Source organism: Amblyomma americanum, chromosome 1, assembly GCF_052857255.1.
Source record: "Amblyomma americanum isolate KBUSLIRL-KWMA chromosome 1, ASM5285725v1, whole genome shotgun sequence".
Classification (NCBI taxonomy): domain Eukaryota; kingdom Metazoa; phylum Arthropoda; class Arachnida; order Ixodida; family Ixodidae; genus Amblyomma; species Amblyomma americanum.
In genome coordinates, this window is record NC_135497.1 from 478407639 (window position 1) to 478427571 (window position 19933).

At 43.4% G+C, this 19933-nt stretch overlaps 1 protein-coding gene across 1 annotated transcript in view; it reads left to right on the forward strand.

The window, feature by feature from the left end:
* The first annotated feature begins 5135 nt into the window (after positions 1–5135).
* The window catches only part of LOC144126625 (uncharacterized), a 120644-nt gene continuing 105846 nt past the window's right edge, over positions 5136–19933 (forward strand). Inside the window, exons 1-2 of the mRNA XM_077660444.1 lie at positions 5136–5368; positions 11287–11370. Of these exons, the coding sequence (XP_077516570.1) occupies positions 5136–5368; positions 11287–11370 (317 nt within the window). The remainder of the gene's footprint in view (positions 5369–11286; positions 11371–19933) is intronic.

Consider the following 19933-nt stretch of genomic DNA (forward strand, 5'->3'; position numbering starts at 1 on the left):
AGATTCGGTTCATACCCAACTTCATAGGGTTGCCAAAGTGACGTGTCGCGATTCACGACACTCCATGTCACGTGACCCTGCACGAAGACTCGGCGAAAATGTATCGTCTTCACGACGGCCTTATTAAACTGGGAAAACCGAACCCTTTGATACTCATCACTGCAAGGTGGGAATAAAGTATCGTCATGATTAAAGTCGATCCATTGGAGGTCACAGCTCATAGTGCCGCATCAAAAGTGTTTTCGACCTAACGAAAGGCTTATTCCGCACGAAAAACCAATTCGTTTCGTACCCAACATCATAGGGTTGCGAAAGTGACGTGTCGTCATTCATGATACTGCAAGTCATATGACGCCGAGTGATGACTTGGCTAACACGCATCATCATCACGACAGCCTTATTACAGAGGGAAAACCGATTGGTTTGATACCTATCACTGCAGGGTTGCCATAACGTCCCTTCATGATAAAAATCGCTGCTTGTTGCGTCACAACTTGTACTGACGCAGCGAAAGCGCTTAGAGTTAGCAATAAGATTGCAATAGAGACTTGATGTGATGCATGATAGTGCAAGTCCCGTGAGAGGGGAGAGTGGACTCAACGAAATAGCTGTGTGCAAAGGATAGCCCTATTGTCCAGGGTAATCCGATACCAATGTTATTTGGTCGCGAAAGTGCCTCCCCTTTGCCGAAAGTCACTTTACTTTATAAGGCAGAAAGATTTTCACATCATTGGGCAGTTTATTAATGCCATGTAGGAACACACTGAATGTGCTAGCTAAAGGTGTGTCGGAGTGATAGCGTCATTACATTCGATATAACGTTTCGTTTCATACCCCTCATGACTTTGGTTGAGAATGTGGGACGTCATGTTGCAAGTGATGCGAAGTCATTCGAGTGGACTATCGGCTGATCACAGGGAGTTTATCTCAGTCTCACCTTAATGTGGGTCGCTCATCTTATCAGAATAATAAAGGTGTGACATGATGATGTGAGTTGCAGGACACCACACAAGCATATCTGCAATGTGCTTCACGCTCACCTAGTACCTAGGTTGATGTGGTGGGTGGTATAAATACCCAGCCCTTATTTGTTATGGTTAGAGAGTTATTACATGCTAATTTGGTGTCTAATGCTTCGTCAGTAACAACTCATCAATAACGCGTCTGGGATTTGCAGACGCGTTTAAAGTTTGAGGGGTCCAGTGTGAGAATGCATGAGGATTAAATTCGCTGGCGTTTGGATTAAATGCTTCGGCGCTTGGATTAATTTCTGTGGCACCTGGATTAAATTGAATGGCACCCAGATTAAATATTCTCGCGTTTGGATTAAGTTGGGCTGGAAATACTGTAGTTCGCGTAGAGCCAAGAGATGGCTTTGCGCATTTCAGATATCGTCTATTTTGCTCGGCGGCTTTGAATCTTCACTGAGCTTCACTGATAACTAGAGTTGTACGTATCAGGCTGTAGTCCTTGGGTAATGCTGCAGTTTATTGAACAACAGAACACAATGCTTCAGAAAGCAATCCACAATGAATGGACTAAGGGCATAATCCAGTGGGAATGAGACGGGAAGCTCAAAATTATGGTATCTGGTGAAGAACACAACAGCCATCGCGTCATAAAGCAAGAAACAAACAACTTTATGGATATTACCGGAAAAGCATTTTATGAGCAAATCAAAACAAAAGAAGTTCAGACGATTGGTACGCGGGCAGCGAATATGGGAGGTGGGTATTGGCAAATGTGTTCATTTATGCACAGTCACTTCGCATAAATTTCTTTCGCTGCCTCTCTGTGTAGACGGATACGCACAACAGTCTCGCTTCATTTAGTCAGGCAGGCTGTCGTAGAAACTGATCTGGCGTTTCAAGGCTTCAATGCGTATCTCAGCTTCTCTGCACATCTGATCGGCGATCGCCCACTCGCTCGAAAACATATCGCACTGGACAGCCTTGTCTGCACGACTTATCTGTGAACGGGCATCTTTACCGGCCTCTGGTCTTGCGGTCTCGGTATCGCGGTGATGTCCATCATACAGGGATGGCAGAGTCCAGCAAGGAGAGCATTTGCAGTCGTCCTCCCCAGCATTGGATCGGCCACTCTCCGGCGTGGGCCCCGAATAGCTGTTGGCGCTGCCACCAGTGTCCCTGTGACGGCCACCATGCGAGTGCTGCCCGCAGTTCACACCGGCCGACGCCGGCCAGACGTCGCCTTCACTCACGGCACACAGCCCCGTGGCGCCCTCGTTCACGACTCCGACCTCCGCGTCTTCGATGTGGAGCTCCGGGTCTTCTGCGGTGCCCGCACCTTTCTGCTTGTGAGCGGCAGCCATCGGCAAAAAACTGGCGTCACGTTATTCTTCGCTGAAAAAGCCGAACGCCGCAAGCTGAGTCGGCGCAGCGAGAGACCTCGCTTCAAAATCGCTTCTCGTACGTTTATAGTGAACTAGAATCCCTATCTAGTGGCGCGAACGGAGCGCGCGGCAGCATAGCGGCTGAGGCAAAACGCCTCTTCTCGCCGCAAGGGGCGCTACTGTGCCTTTTACTAGCCCCGTGCTGCCGCTGCCGGGCTGCTTCTCACATTCGGAACGGCTCTCCGGGCGCTTAACTGGCTGAAACGAAGTGTTTTGTCTTAGTTCTACGTTTCGGCATGGCTCCTCGAGCTGTAAACTGTGAGTGATCCGTAGAAAATCGTATTGCGTGTGTGAAGTTCGTGCTATAAAGACACTACAGAGCGGCACGATGCCGAAAAGGAAGACGGACTCCCATTGCTTTGCCCCGGGCTGTCGGAGCGGTTATCCAGGAGCTCCTTAGGCGTCTTTGTTCGTCGCTCCCACGGACGACGAACTTAGGAAGAAGTGGGAGCGCAATCTGCGGAGAGATGACAAACCTTTCACTGAGTCCTCAGCGGTCTGTGAGCGCCACTTTGAGCCCGAGTGCATATTGCGGGACTACATTCACATGATAAATGGCTCCGAAGTGCGACAACCCCGTGGGAAGCCGTCACTGGGGCATGGTGCGGTGCCTACCCTCCTGCCTGACTGTCCGTCTTACCTTTCGGTCCGAAGAGCGAAACAGAGGCCAGAAAGGCCAGCAACAGCAAGCGACAAGACGCACAGAATGAAATTGTCGGGCAGATGTCGCGCAGGAAGCGCTTCGTCAGCCTGTAACCGATGTTTCGATTTCCGAGCTGAACGCTCTAAATGAAGCTGCAGGCCCCACCGAGAGTGGGCCCTTCACAGTTAACATGCTTCGAGGAGTGATATGCTTCCCACAAAGACCTGGTGCTGGATAAATTGCGACAGTGACGCCAGCGTGCTCTTCGCAACAATTCAATACGAAGAGACACCAAACTTGAAATTCTTCACGAAAAATCCGTGCTGTTCCCTTTTGGATGCAGATGCTGGCCAGCAAAGCTCCCATAGTAGCAGGCAGGAACTTGTTGATAAACTGCTAGATGCAGGCAACATAGATGCAGCAAATGCAGTGTTCCCGAAATTACCCCCAGACCATTCCACTTGCATTGTGGCATCAAGTGCCAGCCGGCTAATATTTTATATAGCTGGTTATGTGGCCAGGAAATGTGTTCTGAAGACGGGCTGTGAAAGCTGCCTCAATTTGCTTTTGTTGACCAAAGAGCCGGCTGGGAACTTAAACCTAGCCCAGTTCACTCGCATGAAAGACAACGGTGGTCTTCTGTATCCCGCTGCCGCCCTATACGAATTTGTAACTGACCTAGAAAATGCTTTCACAACATGGTTTAGCCTCCTAGAACCACATGCAGACAGTATCATTGATATTGTAGATGTGGTTAAGGCAAAAACAGAGCTTCGACTTGGCTGTCCAGACCACTGTGAAAATGTTGCAGCCGAGCTCACTGCTTTTTACATAACAACCCGCCTTAACTTTTTTATGAAATGCATCAATAGCAGCAACAACCGGAAATTCCAAGCTTCTAAGTCCCTGAAAATGAGTCGATGCACAATTAGATGCACAAGCCCAGCCTTGTTTCCACGGATGAAATTTCTATGTAACCTAATTTAGGCTGGTTACGCCAATATTGTGCCTGCCATCAAACCAATATTTGCTTCAGTTTTTCTTTTACATATCCGCACTTGCCAATAAAAGTATAATGCTCGCCTCCGGTGTATTATCAACCTGGCTTAGGTCATTCATACACTGCAAGTAAAATTTTCCGAAAATTGGGTTGGAAATATTTTCAGCCATGGGTATAATTTTCTTTCCAAAATACGTTTCTGAGGCCGCTTAACCGTCTCAGGAAAAAACTGATTTCCGTAAGGCTAGATCACACGTAAGCGCGCGCACAGATGAATGAGGGGTGTAGTTCTCTATAATTAAGTCGCCGCGGTGGCTCAGTGGTTGTTGTGCTCGGATTCTGACTCAAAAGACACCGGTTCGATCCCGGCCACGCCGATCGCATTTTGATGGAGGCGATATGCTAGATCCCGTGTACTGTGCGATGTCAGTGCACATTAAAGAACACGAGTGGTCGAAATAACCAGAGTCCTCCACTACGGCGTCCCTAATAGCCTGTGTTGCCTTAGGACGTTAAAACCCATGGCACCAAACTATAATCGCAGGTAAACAATATCAGCCTGGCAAAAGATGCACCTAGACAACTAACATCCACAGGCAAATCCGTGAGCCTCTCTCATTGCCCGGCTCCCGTTCTCGGTAGCAGACGGCATACGACGACGCGATTTTTCATCATCGCCGTAATGCTCAAAGGGGAGAAAAAAGGTGCATATGAGGTTACGTTGAAGCTAGTTGAAGCAAATGGCATGCATGTTTATTAACTACAGGCGTATTAGTACACCACATAGGAACAACGACTCGGAAAAACACACACAAGCTCCAGCGACGACGCCGCGACGCCGCTAGAGAAAGTTGCCGTTGCACCACCTGGTGGTCTCTATGCCAAACGGCACGCCCGTGCCCTTCCGTTCGCGCCACTAGGATATTTACTAGTTCACTGTACCTACGTTACCATTAAAACGCACAATTAAACTTTGAGCTTTTGATTCTGTGCACGTATGAGCAGGACCCTATGAGAAAGCAACTCAAACACATCATACACACGACACGCGCTATATCTGCTTAAAAAAAGCGAGAAGTATGCTACCGTTTATCGAACTTCATTCTTTCGCGGAGAAATACAGCTCGCAGCTGCGCTACGGCGCACTCGGCTCGCGCGGAGTGAGCGACGCATGCGCAGCAGCGTCGTTTACGGCGCTCGTGGCGACGGGCAGCGCCTGGTACATGTCAGCGCTGTTCCAAAGACGTTTGACGTGGGCCATGCCGTGCTGGATGCACACCTTTGGGCTGCAAACATCCTCCTGTCTTCCAAGGCACGTATACATTATGAATACCATTATTAGAGACCGCCTGACTTCAATGCTCTCGTGTGTAACGCTAGCCCTTCGCCCCCACGGAAGAAGTGCGCAGCTTTTGCTAATGAGAAAGCGAAAGTTTTTTCGTCTAAATAGTGCTCGTGTTATAGAAACGCCTTGTTTCGAACGCCGGCGCACCTTGCAAGCACTGTACGAACGAAAGCAGATCTCCGCTGGTGCAGGTCGCGTGTCTCGCCTGTCGGCGCTGCGCTGCACGCTAGCGGGGACACGAAGGCGTCGAAATGCGCCGCCACCATCGGCTGCCTGAGCCGGTCGGTTTCGAAAGGAGGGGCGCAGCGAGGATGCGCCATGCGGGAAATCGGAGACAGTAAAGAGGGTCATTATTTGGGATCCATAGCACTTGGTGTATCGTGATTGGTTTGTGCTTGAGTCTCACCCAGCGCGTCTACCTACCAAGCTACAGAGCGAACTGCGGTCGTCTTTGCCGCGCCGCCTCAGCGCGTCGCTTTTTCTTTTTCACGCATATGGAGCCTTCGCTTTATTCGGCAGGTAGCCTAGCGGCAAAGAAATGCTCTTAAACAGCCAGCTGCAGATTCAATTTTGTGTTTTTTTCGCCGGGTTGACCTTATTGCTTGACCGCGCTGCGATTGTGTCGAGATTTGGTGTAACGGGTTTTGGGCTGAAATTGGAAGCTGGAAGAGTGTGGCATAAAGTGACATTTTTTTTTCAACCACGAAATACATGGAGTGCTTTGTCCTGTGCACGTGTGTTTTCTGTATCTGGGTATTTCGCGCTTCCAAGTAATATAAATGTTGTTTCGACCTAGAGCACATCTTGTAGATGCAATAGTAAATCAATGTGCAGTTCATTGTGTAATTCTCATTTTTCAATATGTCTGATACAAATAGAACAATGATGTTCTTTTTTTAATAGTGTGTCTCCTCCATACACTGTGCATTTTGATCGCTATTCCTTAATTGTTACAATGTTAACGGTTTTGAAGACCTGTTGACAGTTTCTTGTCTTTGTAGCAGCCGTTAGATTTTAATTGATGCACCACAACGTTTAGGGTGTGACCCTTTTTACTGACTTCAGCTTTAGTTTTCTTTTTTCCTAACTGCAATTTACTTTTCAGTCATGTTTCTCAGCTCTTGAGGTATTGTGATGAATGGATTTGTGCAGGTTGTATGTGGGCACTAGTGTCAAAGCCGAAGTGTAGCTTGGATCAAACGAATAATTCTTGTGATCTCTAAGGAAACGAAAGGGTCACCCAAGTGTCCACTGCCCTGCAAGTTTGCTACAATATGCTGGATCCCATTGCAATGGTATGTGTTTTGCTGCTTCATGGAGCTAGTGCTGTAAGGAAAGTGCTACCTATAGGCATCGATTCAATCGTTTACTTCCTGCATTCAACGAATGCACTAACTCATTCAGTTTTTGCAGCGCAAAGTTCGTAGGTGGGTATTGCTTGTGTACATCATTCTCGCTTTTTCAAAAAATATGGAGAAACCAGTTTCATTGCTAATGCCAGCTTTGTATGCAGATTCCTATGGAGGCAGCACTGCAGATGGGATTAAGCATTGTTACTTGGTGTAGCTGGTTCTCTTGAAGTGGTAATGTATCTCCTGAGGTATATTTTTGCAATGTTGTGGTAGCAGGAGCCTCAATTTGTTCCCTTGTTGGAGGCACTATTATAGACGGCTTCCATGTGATATCGGTGGCTCCATGCTTGGCTCCCATGAAGGTTTCAGAATGCAGTTGGGAGCAAACAGATTAGATGAAAGAACAGGCATTCGCCACTCTTTTGGCCCACCGTTATGGCAGTCAGTGTGTTGTAGGTACAAGCCATGTACTGTGAAGTAGGATGTAGTCGAGGGTTTGACGGCATACCGTCTGGTCAGGAATCATGTTGATGCAGATTGCTGGTCACTGGCCAAAGTCAAAAGATGAAAAAGACGTTTCGGGATCACTACGGCTCCCTTGTTCACTATGAAGCAATCAGCGCATGGATTCGTCCTGTTGTAGGACCCAGTAGCGTTTTTAATGATTTAGCATAGATAGGATGTAGAGTTTCGTCGTTCCTGTTTAATGTGTTAGACGATGGCTGTATGATAAGGGACTCAAGATTCTGCCGTGCTGATGTGTTCTTTTCTGTTGTCAATATCTTTACTTGATCCCAGTTAATCTCGTGGCCGAATTCTTGCACATGCTCGGCGATGGCGTTAGATGCTGCTTTCCGGTTTCGGACGTCGTTCTGGTGCTCTCTCAGGCGTCTCCTGAAGTCCTTTGTTTCACCGATATATATTGATGAGCAATCGGCGCAGTCTATCTCATATACAACACCTGGAAATCTTTCACGAGGGAGCTTGTCCTTCACATTCACCAGTTGTGTTCGCACCTTGCCAGCGGGGACGTGCGCGATGTTGACGCCATGCTTGTGGAAAAATACGTGCAAGCGCTTCGCTAATTCCCGCCACGTATGGGACAGCAGCTCGTTTTTCTTTTGTTTTTTCTGTGCTCTCGCGTTCTTCGGAGGTAGGCTGATTCGCTGTCATTCTTCTTTTGGTGTTCCTGATGAAGGAAAGAGGGTAGCCGTTTCTTCGAAGATCCGACTCTATTCTTTTCATTTCGCTCTTTAGATCGGCATCTTGACTGCAGACCTGTCTGGCACGGTTGATCAGGGAGACAACCACATACCATTTGTGAGCGACTGGGTGCACAGAACTGAAATTTAAATATGTTCCAGTGTGCGTGGGTTTGCGGTAAACATTAAATACGAGGCCAGTCGGAGTACGGGTTACCGTGGTGTCCAGGAATGGGAGGCAGCCGTCGGTTTCTTCCTCAAAAGTGAACTTGATTGAGGGTTCAATGGAGTTCAGGTGGTCTAGAAAAAGGGCCATGTGCTTGCGCTCTAGGACACAGAAACAGTCGTCCACATACCTTAGAAATATTTTTGGTCGCGGCTGGAAAGTGGTAAGGGCTTTGTTTTCGATGACTTCCATCGTGATGTTCGCCGCTGTCACCGAGATTGCTGCGCCCATTGCTGTTCCGAAGGTCTGTTGGTAAAAGGTGCCATTGTAATTGACAGCGGCGGGCATCACGATGGAAGTCATCGAAAACAAAGCCCTTACCACTTTCCAGCCGCGACCAAAAATATTTCTAAGGTATGTGGACGACTGTTTCTGTGTCCTAGAGAGCAAGCACATGGCCCTTGGTGTTTTTAATGGCAACTTCTATCATATTTGATACAGAATTCTTAGAGGGGAGAGGCATTTCTGGCTGAAATTTCCAGTCGTGTTTTCTAACTTGAATGGTAATGCCACGAAAACTAAGTAGTTCGTATTATTTTTTGTTTGACTTTTTCTTAGTTTGTTTTTTCAGTAGTGCATTGCTTTTTAGGCGGGTTTAAGTATCCGTGTGCATGTCCATCTACCTAGCTGTTTGATTTTCACATGAAGTTTCAGAGGCATATTTCTTTTTATGATTGCTTTTTTTGGGTTGTGCCTTACTATTGCTCTGTTGCTTATTGTGGTCAACAAATAAAGATGCATATGTATGGCTGTAATTACTGACATTCAGGTCTCTCACACCCTGAGTTGCTTTGGGACATTAAACCCACATAAACCAAACTTATTCATATTCACTGTTAAATGTGGTTTATCTTGATTGGAGGGGTAATTTAAGTTAGGAACTATTACCTTGAAGAAATGTCTCCCTGAGAACAGATAGAGTGGTGCACATAATATAAACAAGCATGGATGCAGAGATTCTGTTGCGTGCTTCCTTCTTTTTAATGTTGCTTAAGGCATTATTTTCCGTGTATCACCACGTGCGTTCACTTACAACTGATAACTAAAAAATAGTTGAGAGTTTTTTCTCTCTTTCGGTTTTGCTTTCAAATGACCTAACAATAGCTGTGACATCCAGGTTTAGTATAGTAAACTTGTGGCATAAAAAAAGCAGTATAATTGCTGCATCATAATTCATTGTCATTCCAGCTGTTGAGGCAGGTTGACTTTAGCATCATATTGAATGAAATGAGGCTTGGATTGTTGCTGTTTTTTATTACATCATGTGATATATTCTAAGCACCTTTTGAAACTGTAACATCATTAGCAAAAGATTTATTTAGTTATTTTTCAGCCTCAAGACAAAATGCAGTTACCCGTATGCGCTAATCTGTTACATATAATTACAAGGGAGTGAACATGTAACCGAAAGTGTGATATTAAACTCCTTGCTACTGGAAAGGATTTGCATGTTTCTGTGCAGACAAGTTTTGCTGGGGTCTGCTGTACATTAATATCTCAAACCATAGTTAATGGCTTTTTATGTTGCTTCTAATTATACATTTTGACATAGCTTTTAGGAGGAGCTTTTTCTTTTGGCGGTCGTCGTAGTTTTCAGGCTACTAGGGCAAAGCTGTTTTTATTGCAGAATGTCAACTGGTTTATCAAAATCATTGTGTTACAATGATTTGCTAGTGACCTCTCTTTCATTGATTTTGTTGCTGGAATTGGTGCAGAAACATGAAATATAAAGAATTGTTTAAGCTACCTTTAATACCAAAACATTTGGTTTGCAGTGGCAGCAACAAACATTCTTCCATAACCTAGCATCACTTTTATGAGGGCCATGTTTTTGTGCTATCATCTTGTATGCAGTCATTGTTTCAAAAGTAACATGTGCTGTTTCTATTCGTTTCATTTTATCTTTCCATATTTTTCCACACCATGTTTCGTTGGCAGATAGTGTAGCACTTCGCCATCAGTCTTCTAGTAATGCAGTAATGCAGACAGTTGCCATAGTTGATAAAACACATTTGAATAGAGTTTAGAGACACAGGCTAATGTAGAGAGCAGAAAAATTAAGTGCAGCCTTGCCAGCAACCTCTGTTGGATAGCCTTCCAACTAAACCTTCCAATCATAAACGGTATATGAACACCATCATGGCTGGCCAATAGAATTACAGGCACAAATTATACACATTTTCTGCACCCCACCTACAGTGCAGACTATGGAGGTGCAGTGTTTGTCATGACAGGCTGCTTTTTAGCTGACTGACAGCTGACAAATGCACAAAAAGCAGACAATTTACAGAGCACCATGGTAAAAACATTCACTTTACACTTCTTTGGTACCCTTTTATATTATGTGACATTGCGAACTCTCTGTGTGCATATTGCAGTGGTTAGCCAGGCAAATGGCTGTTTGATGTGCCAAAAACACTGCCCCTGACCATTCCCCACACTATGGCCAGGTGTTACAGGGAAGGCTAATTTTCAAAAATACGATTTTCAGGTAAAAATATAGCTTTTGCAGTGTGGTACTGCCAGCAATGGCACACCAGAAAACTGTTGAGTGATCTTGGGTAGTAAGCAGGGTAATTAATTTCTAATAATTAACTTTTTATATATTTGGCTGTTTTGACTACTTACGTGAACTGGAGGGGTTGCTTTGCCTGCATGCTCTTCAAATGTGCATGTATTTTGCACGATGTAGCCAAAATTTGTTGGGCCACAGCACCGAGGGGAATGATGTTTCTGAAATTCTAAAAACTGATACCACTTTAACTAACGACTGGCAACAAATCTCTAATTACAACCAGGTGCCTAACTCTAATAGTTAAAATTAATTACTGAAAGTTAGTTAACCACCTCACTAGTTAAAATGATTTACCGGTTCTCTGATGTCCACCAACAGTGGCAATACCTTGCTGCAAAAGCCATAATTTTACCTCAAAAATCCTGTTTTTGAAAATTATTCAGTTTTCCATATAACACCTGGTATAAAACACCTGTGAGTTTGTATCTAACAACCATTCCAATTGTGGACAGAGTGTGACTTTATCATAAATGACTTCTCTTGCATTCTTCCATTCGTGATGTGCTCATCCTATTTTTTTTTTCATGCAGCGTTCAGCAAGAAACATCTTGGCCTGCATTTTGCATAGCTGTGCTGTACTCTGACATCTCCATCGACCCTGCCGGACTGTTCAGGTAAGGGGTACTTGGAGCATCACCCTTCTATATTTAAACCAATAATGGTTTCTCCAAGTGACAGTGGTGTATCGACGAAACTAGTTTGTGAAATTCACATTCTGGGTGTGTTAAGACAAGGGCAGTTAGTGAAATCATCTTTTAGTTTGTGTTGACCTGATGTCCAGCTTGTTTATTCTCTTCACAGTGGTCTCTACTATGGAAATTGCACAGATGTCTTCATAAATTTATTTTCTGAGAAAGGTTCTTTGTAAAAAATCTTGCAGGTCTGATTACATAATTGATGACACATAAAAGCACAGAATTAATATTTTTATAGTGCATAACATTTCAGACAATTTCTGATTAGTTTGCTTGTTTTGTGCAATAAACATGGGACCAGAAAGATTAAGTGGGCAGTCTGTGACAACAAATATTAATTTGGAAAGTGAAATTTTTGCAAGTACTGTCAAAATATTGAATAGCAACTCAGCCCTTTATAACAACCCCAGAATGAAAGCAGTCAGCTTTCTTTACCATGCTAACTAACCACTGTTTCCACACATATGCTGACTTATTAGTTACAAAAAAGTTGGAGGGCATGCAGCTTGGGCACATTAGGCAGTATTTCGTGCAGTAATCTGCATACAGCTACTAATCGATGTAATTGGCTATCCTGTTAGCTCTGAGAATGGTCTTCACAGCTAGCGAATAGACCGAGCTGATGTATGAAAATCGTGATAAGTGGCAGGTTTTCTTCTGATTATGATCAGAGTTTTTCTTCTGGCAATTTTGCTTTGTCTGCAGCATTAGTCCAAATAGGTGCACCACATCGCGTCTGCTTCTGGGCCACGAAGAGTAGTTTCTTTTTCATCCCAGCCTTCCATATGTGTATGTGGTGGAAGAAACTTTTAACCTCACTTGTCTGAAGCTTGGGATTCCCTATGGTGATAGTGAGCTCGACTACATGGCTTAAAATTGAACTCCTTTGCCTGTATGTTTTTCATAAGGCCAGTTGCTTCATCAATGCCAGAAAGAATATTATTTACAATACAAGGGCAGATTTATGTGCAGTGGAGGGGTTGCAGAGCAGTGTGGACAACAGGGATGAAGCTAGAGTTGACACACGTGATGCTGGGAGATGTTTTCACTGTTCTTTGTGTAGCTTTATTCTTAGTGAAATTAGACTGGAGTATGATTCTTCAGTATAAGATTTCTTGCTTAGGGATATAAGGGCAACCTCCCACCTCCTTTAAATCCACATGGCACATGGCCTTCAGTGCATGCAGCAGGGAGCTCTTGGGGTTTTTATATGTGCCCATGGCCTTTTCTAATGAGCAGTAATTTTGCTAAAGACATTTTTTTCTCTTCGCAGTCTTTTTCAAGGCAACGGCAGTATTATGCTTAAATGTGACTGCTCCAGTCTTCTGTTTTGTGTGCATAAGTATGGAATGTAACAATAATTTATTTCAAGATCATTTGGAGGAGCTTTCTTCCAGCAGTGGCACACTTGGCTGGTAATAATGATGGTAACCTTAGAGAGAAGGGGATTAATTTTTACACATCACCTACTTGTTTTTTGTACTCAGCGTTGTTAAGGTTATATGCAGCAGTGTGATTATTGTCGTTGTTGTTGCTTTTTAATCTTACTGCAAAACTAAGCCCTGGGACATAGTGTTGCACTAATTCCTAAGCAGCTAACCCAAAGAAATGTGACATGTAAGCCAGCTTTCTGCTTGTGCCAATAAAACACTTCATAAATATGTCTGCAATGTACTTAGCACAGCAGCTGGTGCAGCATCATGGTCGAAATGCAAAAAGTATAGAGGATAATAAAAGGCAATTTCTAACTAAGATTTGAAATTATGTGAGCAGCCTCCCTAAAAACCCTCACCGGCAGATTTAGTAGGACAAATCAAGTGGTGCTTTTCTGAGGTAAATAAGAGCTGTGAAAATGCAGAATAATGAATGCACTCTGTATCAAGGGAAGCTAAAAAGTCGGAAACCACTTTTTGAACATCCACTGTACATCAGTAGAGTTTACTGGGTAGTGAGTAGTTTGACCTTTTTTTTTGAAGGGTGATGCCCATTTAAATTCATGGCTTCCATATTAGTGATGCCCCAAGAGTTTTGATGGTCACTATATTCTTGGTGCTTTCATTGACATCAGCATTGCTCAACTGGGACACCTGTTGTTCGTTTTGCAGTGCTGAAAGGTGTATTGCTTTTTGCGATGACTGGTTTGCCCATTGTAAAAATATCCACAACTAAGAGCACTGTTGCCAATGTGGTCACTGTGCAACCATCAAACCTTGAAACATGATTTGCACTATGGGAGCACTTTGTGACTTCATCTGGAAAGGGTACACAGGTATGTTAGTGGACGCAGCGCAACAGCGTGTTTTTTTATTGTGGTAGTTAACATCAATGGGCACACTCTTTCGTGCAAAATTTCAAGTCCTCTGCAGCGGCTGTGAGAACCAATACAAAGTGATGCTTTCTGAAGCATTGTGCTAGTGCCTATTTTTCTATATTTTCTATAGGTGCTCTGGTAGTTGCAGGTTATATAAAGGGCAAATTGCGCAGTCAAGAGGCAAAGCCCATTGCATTTCTGTGCATTATCTGCTGTACTGCAAAGTTTTCTGTTTTATATCGGTTTTCTCTTTTTTTGCACTGTTTTTCAGCCTTTGCGGAGTGTTCATAGTTTGCTTTTCCTCTGGAATCCACAAAATAGCTTGTCTCTAAAATGTTTTTATGAACATCTGTCATACCTGCCTCGGTGGCTCAATGGTTAGGGTGCTTGGCTACTGAGCCGGAGTACCCGGGTTCAAACCTGCAGCGGTGGCAGCGTCTCGATCGAGGCGAAAAGCAAAGGCACCCGTCCGATGTGAGTGCACATTAAAGATCCCCAGGTGGTCGAAATTATTCGAGAGCCCTCCACTACGGCACTTCTTTCTTCTCTCAGTCCCTCCTTTATCCTTGTCTTATGGCACTGTTCAGGTGTGCCCAGATGCGAGACAGATACTGCAAAATTTCCTTTTCCCAAAAACCGATTTTCATTTCATCTGTCATCCTGCAGCTGTGCTGATTGGATCTTGTGTTGTAAAATAAGCCCAGAGATTCTCATGTCTTGTAAAAATCGCCTAAATGCTAACTATACTGATTTACAGATTGTATTCATGTGTACACACAAATTTGTTGCGTGCTAATACAATGGAAGTAGGGGCATATATGTTGCCATTGCAATCTTTTTGCAGTGTGCTAGAAGTTTTTTGAGGCCAAACCTGTGCCGGGACCACTCCCAGAAGTACGGAGACCAGGCACCTTACTAAGCAGGTGAGGATAAGCACGGATAAGCATAGGCTGCATTACATAAATAAAGTGCAAGCTCCAACTCTCCACATTTTTTAGCTACCATCAGTGTCAGCCTTACTGTGCCGCACTGTGGGACAAAGGCGTCTCCCATATCGCTGCAGTTGTCCTGCTGTGTGCCAGCTACTACCATTTAGTTCTAGCGAACTTCCTAATCTCATCCAGCCACCTGACTGATGCCATCTGCTGCACTTTTCTTCTCTTGAAAAGGAAGCACTCAATTACCTTAAAAGGGACTTCTGTTTGTTTTTGTCATTTTCTCAGAAATGGAATTTGGGCTCTTGTCACTTTTGTGAATGTAATATCTCAACACCTTTTGAAGATAAAGCAATATTTTTCAGTGTAAAGAGAAATTCTAGAGACCACAATGTTACTAACAGTTTACTTGTTGCTTTGAACTGTTTTAGAATAGAACTTTGTAATATTACTTGTGTTGCAATGTTTTGACCTCTGAAATTCAAAGTGCATTAAAGTAAAAAAATATTCAGTCAAAAATCTGCTTGAAACATTGTGTTTCTTACCCTTTGTGCTATCTAGCAATGCGTTATTAACAGGTTTTTGTGAGTGGTTACTTTCTGTTTTCACAAATTTTAGCGTACTCTTTGTATTTATTGTAAGAACTGATGAGTTTTCACAAAAAGTAATTCCATTTTTGAAGTAAGGACGACAAACTGCATAAGCATGCAAAGTTTCATTATATTAGTTGAAAAGTAAAGAAAATGGTTAAGGCACCATGTGTCAGATGTCGAATTCCTCCACACCTCTGGCTTCATCATTAGTGTCCTAATAACTTGAGCTGATGTAGATGGTATCTGTAGAATGCTGCAGCTACATTGACTATCTTTCAATGTTCATAATGGCATTGCCCTTACCTTTTAGGGTGTACTTATAATTTTTCTTATGTCTAGAAGCATTGCGGATTGGGCTAGTTGGTGCATGTGTGTCATATTTTGAAGTGCAGGAATGACACATAGAGAAAATTTGTTGCACTGTTTGTCCAAGAAAAACAACCTCAGTTTGGATGACCTGTTTGTGGTCAAAAACTCTGAACAAGTGTTAGATTTCGTTATGTCCCATCCTGAAAAAGCCTTCAAGATTTCTCAATAGACGTCAAAGTCTTGTACTATTCACTCCCGCATGCCTCTCTACTAGGATATGTTGAGGACAGCATTGACCACTTCGGTGTCGTGGCCTTCCAAAACAGTCGGAGTTTCGTGCACCGAATTTTTAGAACTGCTATTTTATCTCAAAAACACCATTACTTGGAATATAAGTACATCCTACAAAAGGAAGGAGTGTGCATTGGCTCCTGTTTAACACCTGTCCTAAAAAAAGTGCTCGTCTGTGTAAGTCTCTTCCTGAGTCTATGCAGTTCCTCCGCTTCAGAATATGTTATTCCAAAGTCTAATATCCTCCTAACAGCCTCTAGGCTACATTCCCTCTTTAGAGCCTGCTCAGAAGCTTTTGTTGTTGATCTTGTCCTTATTTCTTATCTTCTATAGCCCTGTCAGTTTTATCTATGGAGTTAAAGGACTTCATGGCTTGTGATTCTTAATCAGCTCTTTCATCCCCTGTAAGACGTACTAAAATCATGCCTAGCTACCCTAACTCCTACTTTTACACACACCCTGTAATGATTTTGAGATATTATTCATCTTAATACAAGTTGACTGTCCTGGTTAAAGCAGAATAGCTGTTTTCAGGCAAGATTTTGAATTCATCTGTTTATTCTGCCCTAGTTTTCTCCAGTCCGTAATTCTTGTTCCAGTTTGCTTGCAGAAGATATTCAAGATTCAGACTATTCTGGGAATTCTATTGATAGCCCCCACTGCTGGTCTTGTGACCTATGCCATATTCTCTGGCGATCTAGTTTGCTGCCTTTGGCCTACCTTTCCATTCAAGTCATCCATCAGTAGAGTTGACTAGTTTTTTTTACCTTACTCCTTGCCCATTCCATGTCATCATAAATGTTTCAGTCATCTTGTCGTCCTGACTGGATGTAAGTTCATTGGCCTGTACTCCCTTCAGTCTTGCCCATTAGTAGAAGATGTGGGATTTACTATGACAAGAAAAGTTGACTGTATATTTACGCTCATGAAGCAGCTTTTGACATCATTTTCGACAGTACAATTGAGGGCCTCCATATACCTCTGCCATGTACCACCACTGTACATTGCTTCCACCACCCTTAAGCAGCTCACCTGGCCCTTCGGCAGCTGGTGGAAATGGTCTGCGGTCGCGGTACATAATAAAGCAATGCTGAAACACAAATCTGTTCTGTCAAGCTTTAACTTGGAACCTATGCAGCTCATGTTGATCCAGTTGGAAATTGAAAGGGCAGGAAAAGTACACATTATTTATGAAGCAGACTGTTGAGCCAGTTGGAAATTGACAGTGCAGGAAAACACAAGAGATCGCAGAGCCATATAGGACATTTTTTTGAGGAAAGGCTAAGACACATAGCTGTCTCACTGCTCAGTGGACACCTCAATGGCACTGTGAGGGTAGGGGCTAAAAGAAGAAGAGAAGGATGCTGTAGGGAGGGCTTGTGAATATATTTTAACTACCTGGAGATTTTTAATGTGCACTGACATAGCACAGCACACTGCATCTTTTACGTGTTAACTCCATCAAATGGCCTGGATTAACACTCTGGACACCTGGCTTAGTAGCTAAGTGCCCTAACTAAAAATGGAATGCTTACAGCTAGTTTTATTGAAAACCTCTTCAGTCAAGTGCCCACCTGCAGAGTTGCGGTCAGCATCAGCTCGGTCAGTGTGGTCACCTAATTGAGAACAAATGAAGCAAAATGAAACTTCCAGCCGAAAGGACGTCAAAAATGTTGGGTGATTTTTTGTTATGTTGCCAGGTTTTCATTCTAATAACTAAGAGGTAGGTGGCCGTGGTTTGTACAGGTGGATTCTAATAATAATAATCATAATTGGTTTTTGGGGGGAAAGCAAATGGCGCAGTATCTGTCTCATATATTGCACAGAAGGCACATATTAAGTACTTGATAGAGCTCAAGATTTATGCCCTTAACTAAATTAATTAGTCTTCTTTTTTTTTGATTGGGGCAAGATTACATTGCAGAATTAAGGGCTGCCAACATTGAAATTGAGCTCAGTTTTTAAATTTTCTTAATCTGCAGTGCAGTTTGAGATACTGAGCTTCCGAAGTGCACATTTAAAAACTCGTTAATTTTGCTTTTCTATATTGAGCATTTATAAAATGGCATTGCTTGCTTTAGTGTGCTGCAGATACATATACAGGTTGTGTATTTTGTGATGTAGAAGTAGTCAACCTGGAGCAGCACCACTCTTTAAATGTGCAACTTTAAAACGTAAACTCGGTTGTCTTTTAGGTGCTATTTTTGGCATCGCCCAATATGATGCACACAGTTTGCATCAGATTGGCTAAAAATTGGCCAAAGCGAGGCTTAGTGCAGCTTCAAGAATGACATGAGGCATTTAGTTAGCTGATACTATCACAAAGTTCTACCCACAGCGCATGTTGCAGTCTTTACTGTGAGGTGGTGCCTTGCATCACATTGCACCATTTATGCTCTTTGGTTAGGCTATAAAATTTTAATCTTTGCTCTGTAATGTTGCCTTCAGAGACTCCTTTTAAAAATAATTAATGCAATGCCATATCTGCATCTAGCAGCTTGAGCATCTACCATCAACGTGGCACATAATAGTTCTGTGATTTTGTGAGGGGTGGTGACTTGGGTGCCTATGTGAGTAGGTTTAGAATCCTTCATGCTCAAACTATTGTGTGAAAAATATTCCTCTGAGCCTCAGCTGTGAAAAAATCACTTTGTTTAGTGAGATGTAATCACAACTCATCTTTTAATTGAGCATGCTCTTGATAGTAAAGTGTTCTTCCCATTCAAGAGCATCTTTGATTGCACATGCATTGTGATATTGGGCTGAAAGCCCCAGCTTTTTAGCTACCATAGAGGTCCTGTATGCTGCGTACTTCTGTTTTAACACGAGATGCAGTTAGACAGGCAGAGCAGAATGGTGGGTCTATAAATGAACATGCAGGAAGCCAAAGTAATGCTCAATAGTCTTGCAAGGAAACAGCAGTTCACAATTAGTAGCGAGGGGTTGCAGGTGGTAAGGGAATATGTCTACTTAGGGCAGGTAGTGATTGCTGATCTGGATCATGTGAGGGAAGTAACTAGAAAAATGGAGTGGAGTGCATAGGTCAGTTCTCTCGGATTTTGAATAGCAGTTTACCAGTATCCCACAGGCGAAAACTATACAACAGCTGTATCTTAATAGCACTCACTTACGGGGCAGAAATTCGACGGCCAGTTAAGTACAGCACAGCTAGCTATGGAAAGAAAAATGATAGGTTTAACATTAAGACTGGAAGTTTGCAAAGTGGGAGAGGGAAAAAACGTGCGTTACTTGGGCAGTGCATGTATTAACTCCTGGTCCTTGAGGGTAACAGAGTGGATTCCAAGAGAGGACAAGCGTAGCAGAGGGTGGCAGTAAGTTAGGTGTGCGGATGAGATTAAGAAGTTTGCAGGCATAGGCTGGGCACAGCTGGCAAAGGACAGGGTTAGTTGGAGAGACATAGGAAAGGTCTTTGCCCTGCAGTGGGTGTAGGCAGGCTGATCGTGATGATGCTGCAATGCAAAACTTGCCGTAATGCCTTGAGCTATGTTTTGTTGCAATGTGTATTTTGAAAGGGGGTAAAGTTTTATCTCTGGTCCTAAAAAGATGTCATCAGAATTATTTCTTATGCATACCTAAGGGAAAATAGCGCAAAAGGCGGGGATTTTCCCTTAAGTATGTATCACCAACTCGCCCGTCTTGCTATCGTGTTCATATACATGCTTAGGTGGGGCTATACATTTAAGTGGTAACTAGGCATCTAGCAACAAATTAAAATTTTCATATAAGGTTCTCTCCAGCTTTAAAGTTGTTGTTTGATGCATTATAAATGTATGCTCGGTCCTGTGAGCTGGTGTTTATGTGGCTGTGGCTCAGTTTACAATATTTTGGTTAGCAATAATAGGTGATGCTGCAATAAAAAGTTGTGGGTTATGTGCGATGCAGATTTCTGGTGACAAATTGGCCATGTATAGCACTCCAACATCTTAATGCAGTGAGTAATTTATGAAGCAACTTCCTGTTGGCTGGCTATGGGGGAAGCAGTAGCTATCATACTAGCACAATGCATCTTGCTGTGCGTGCTT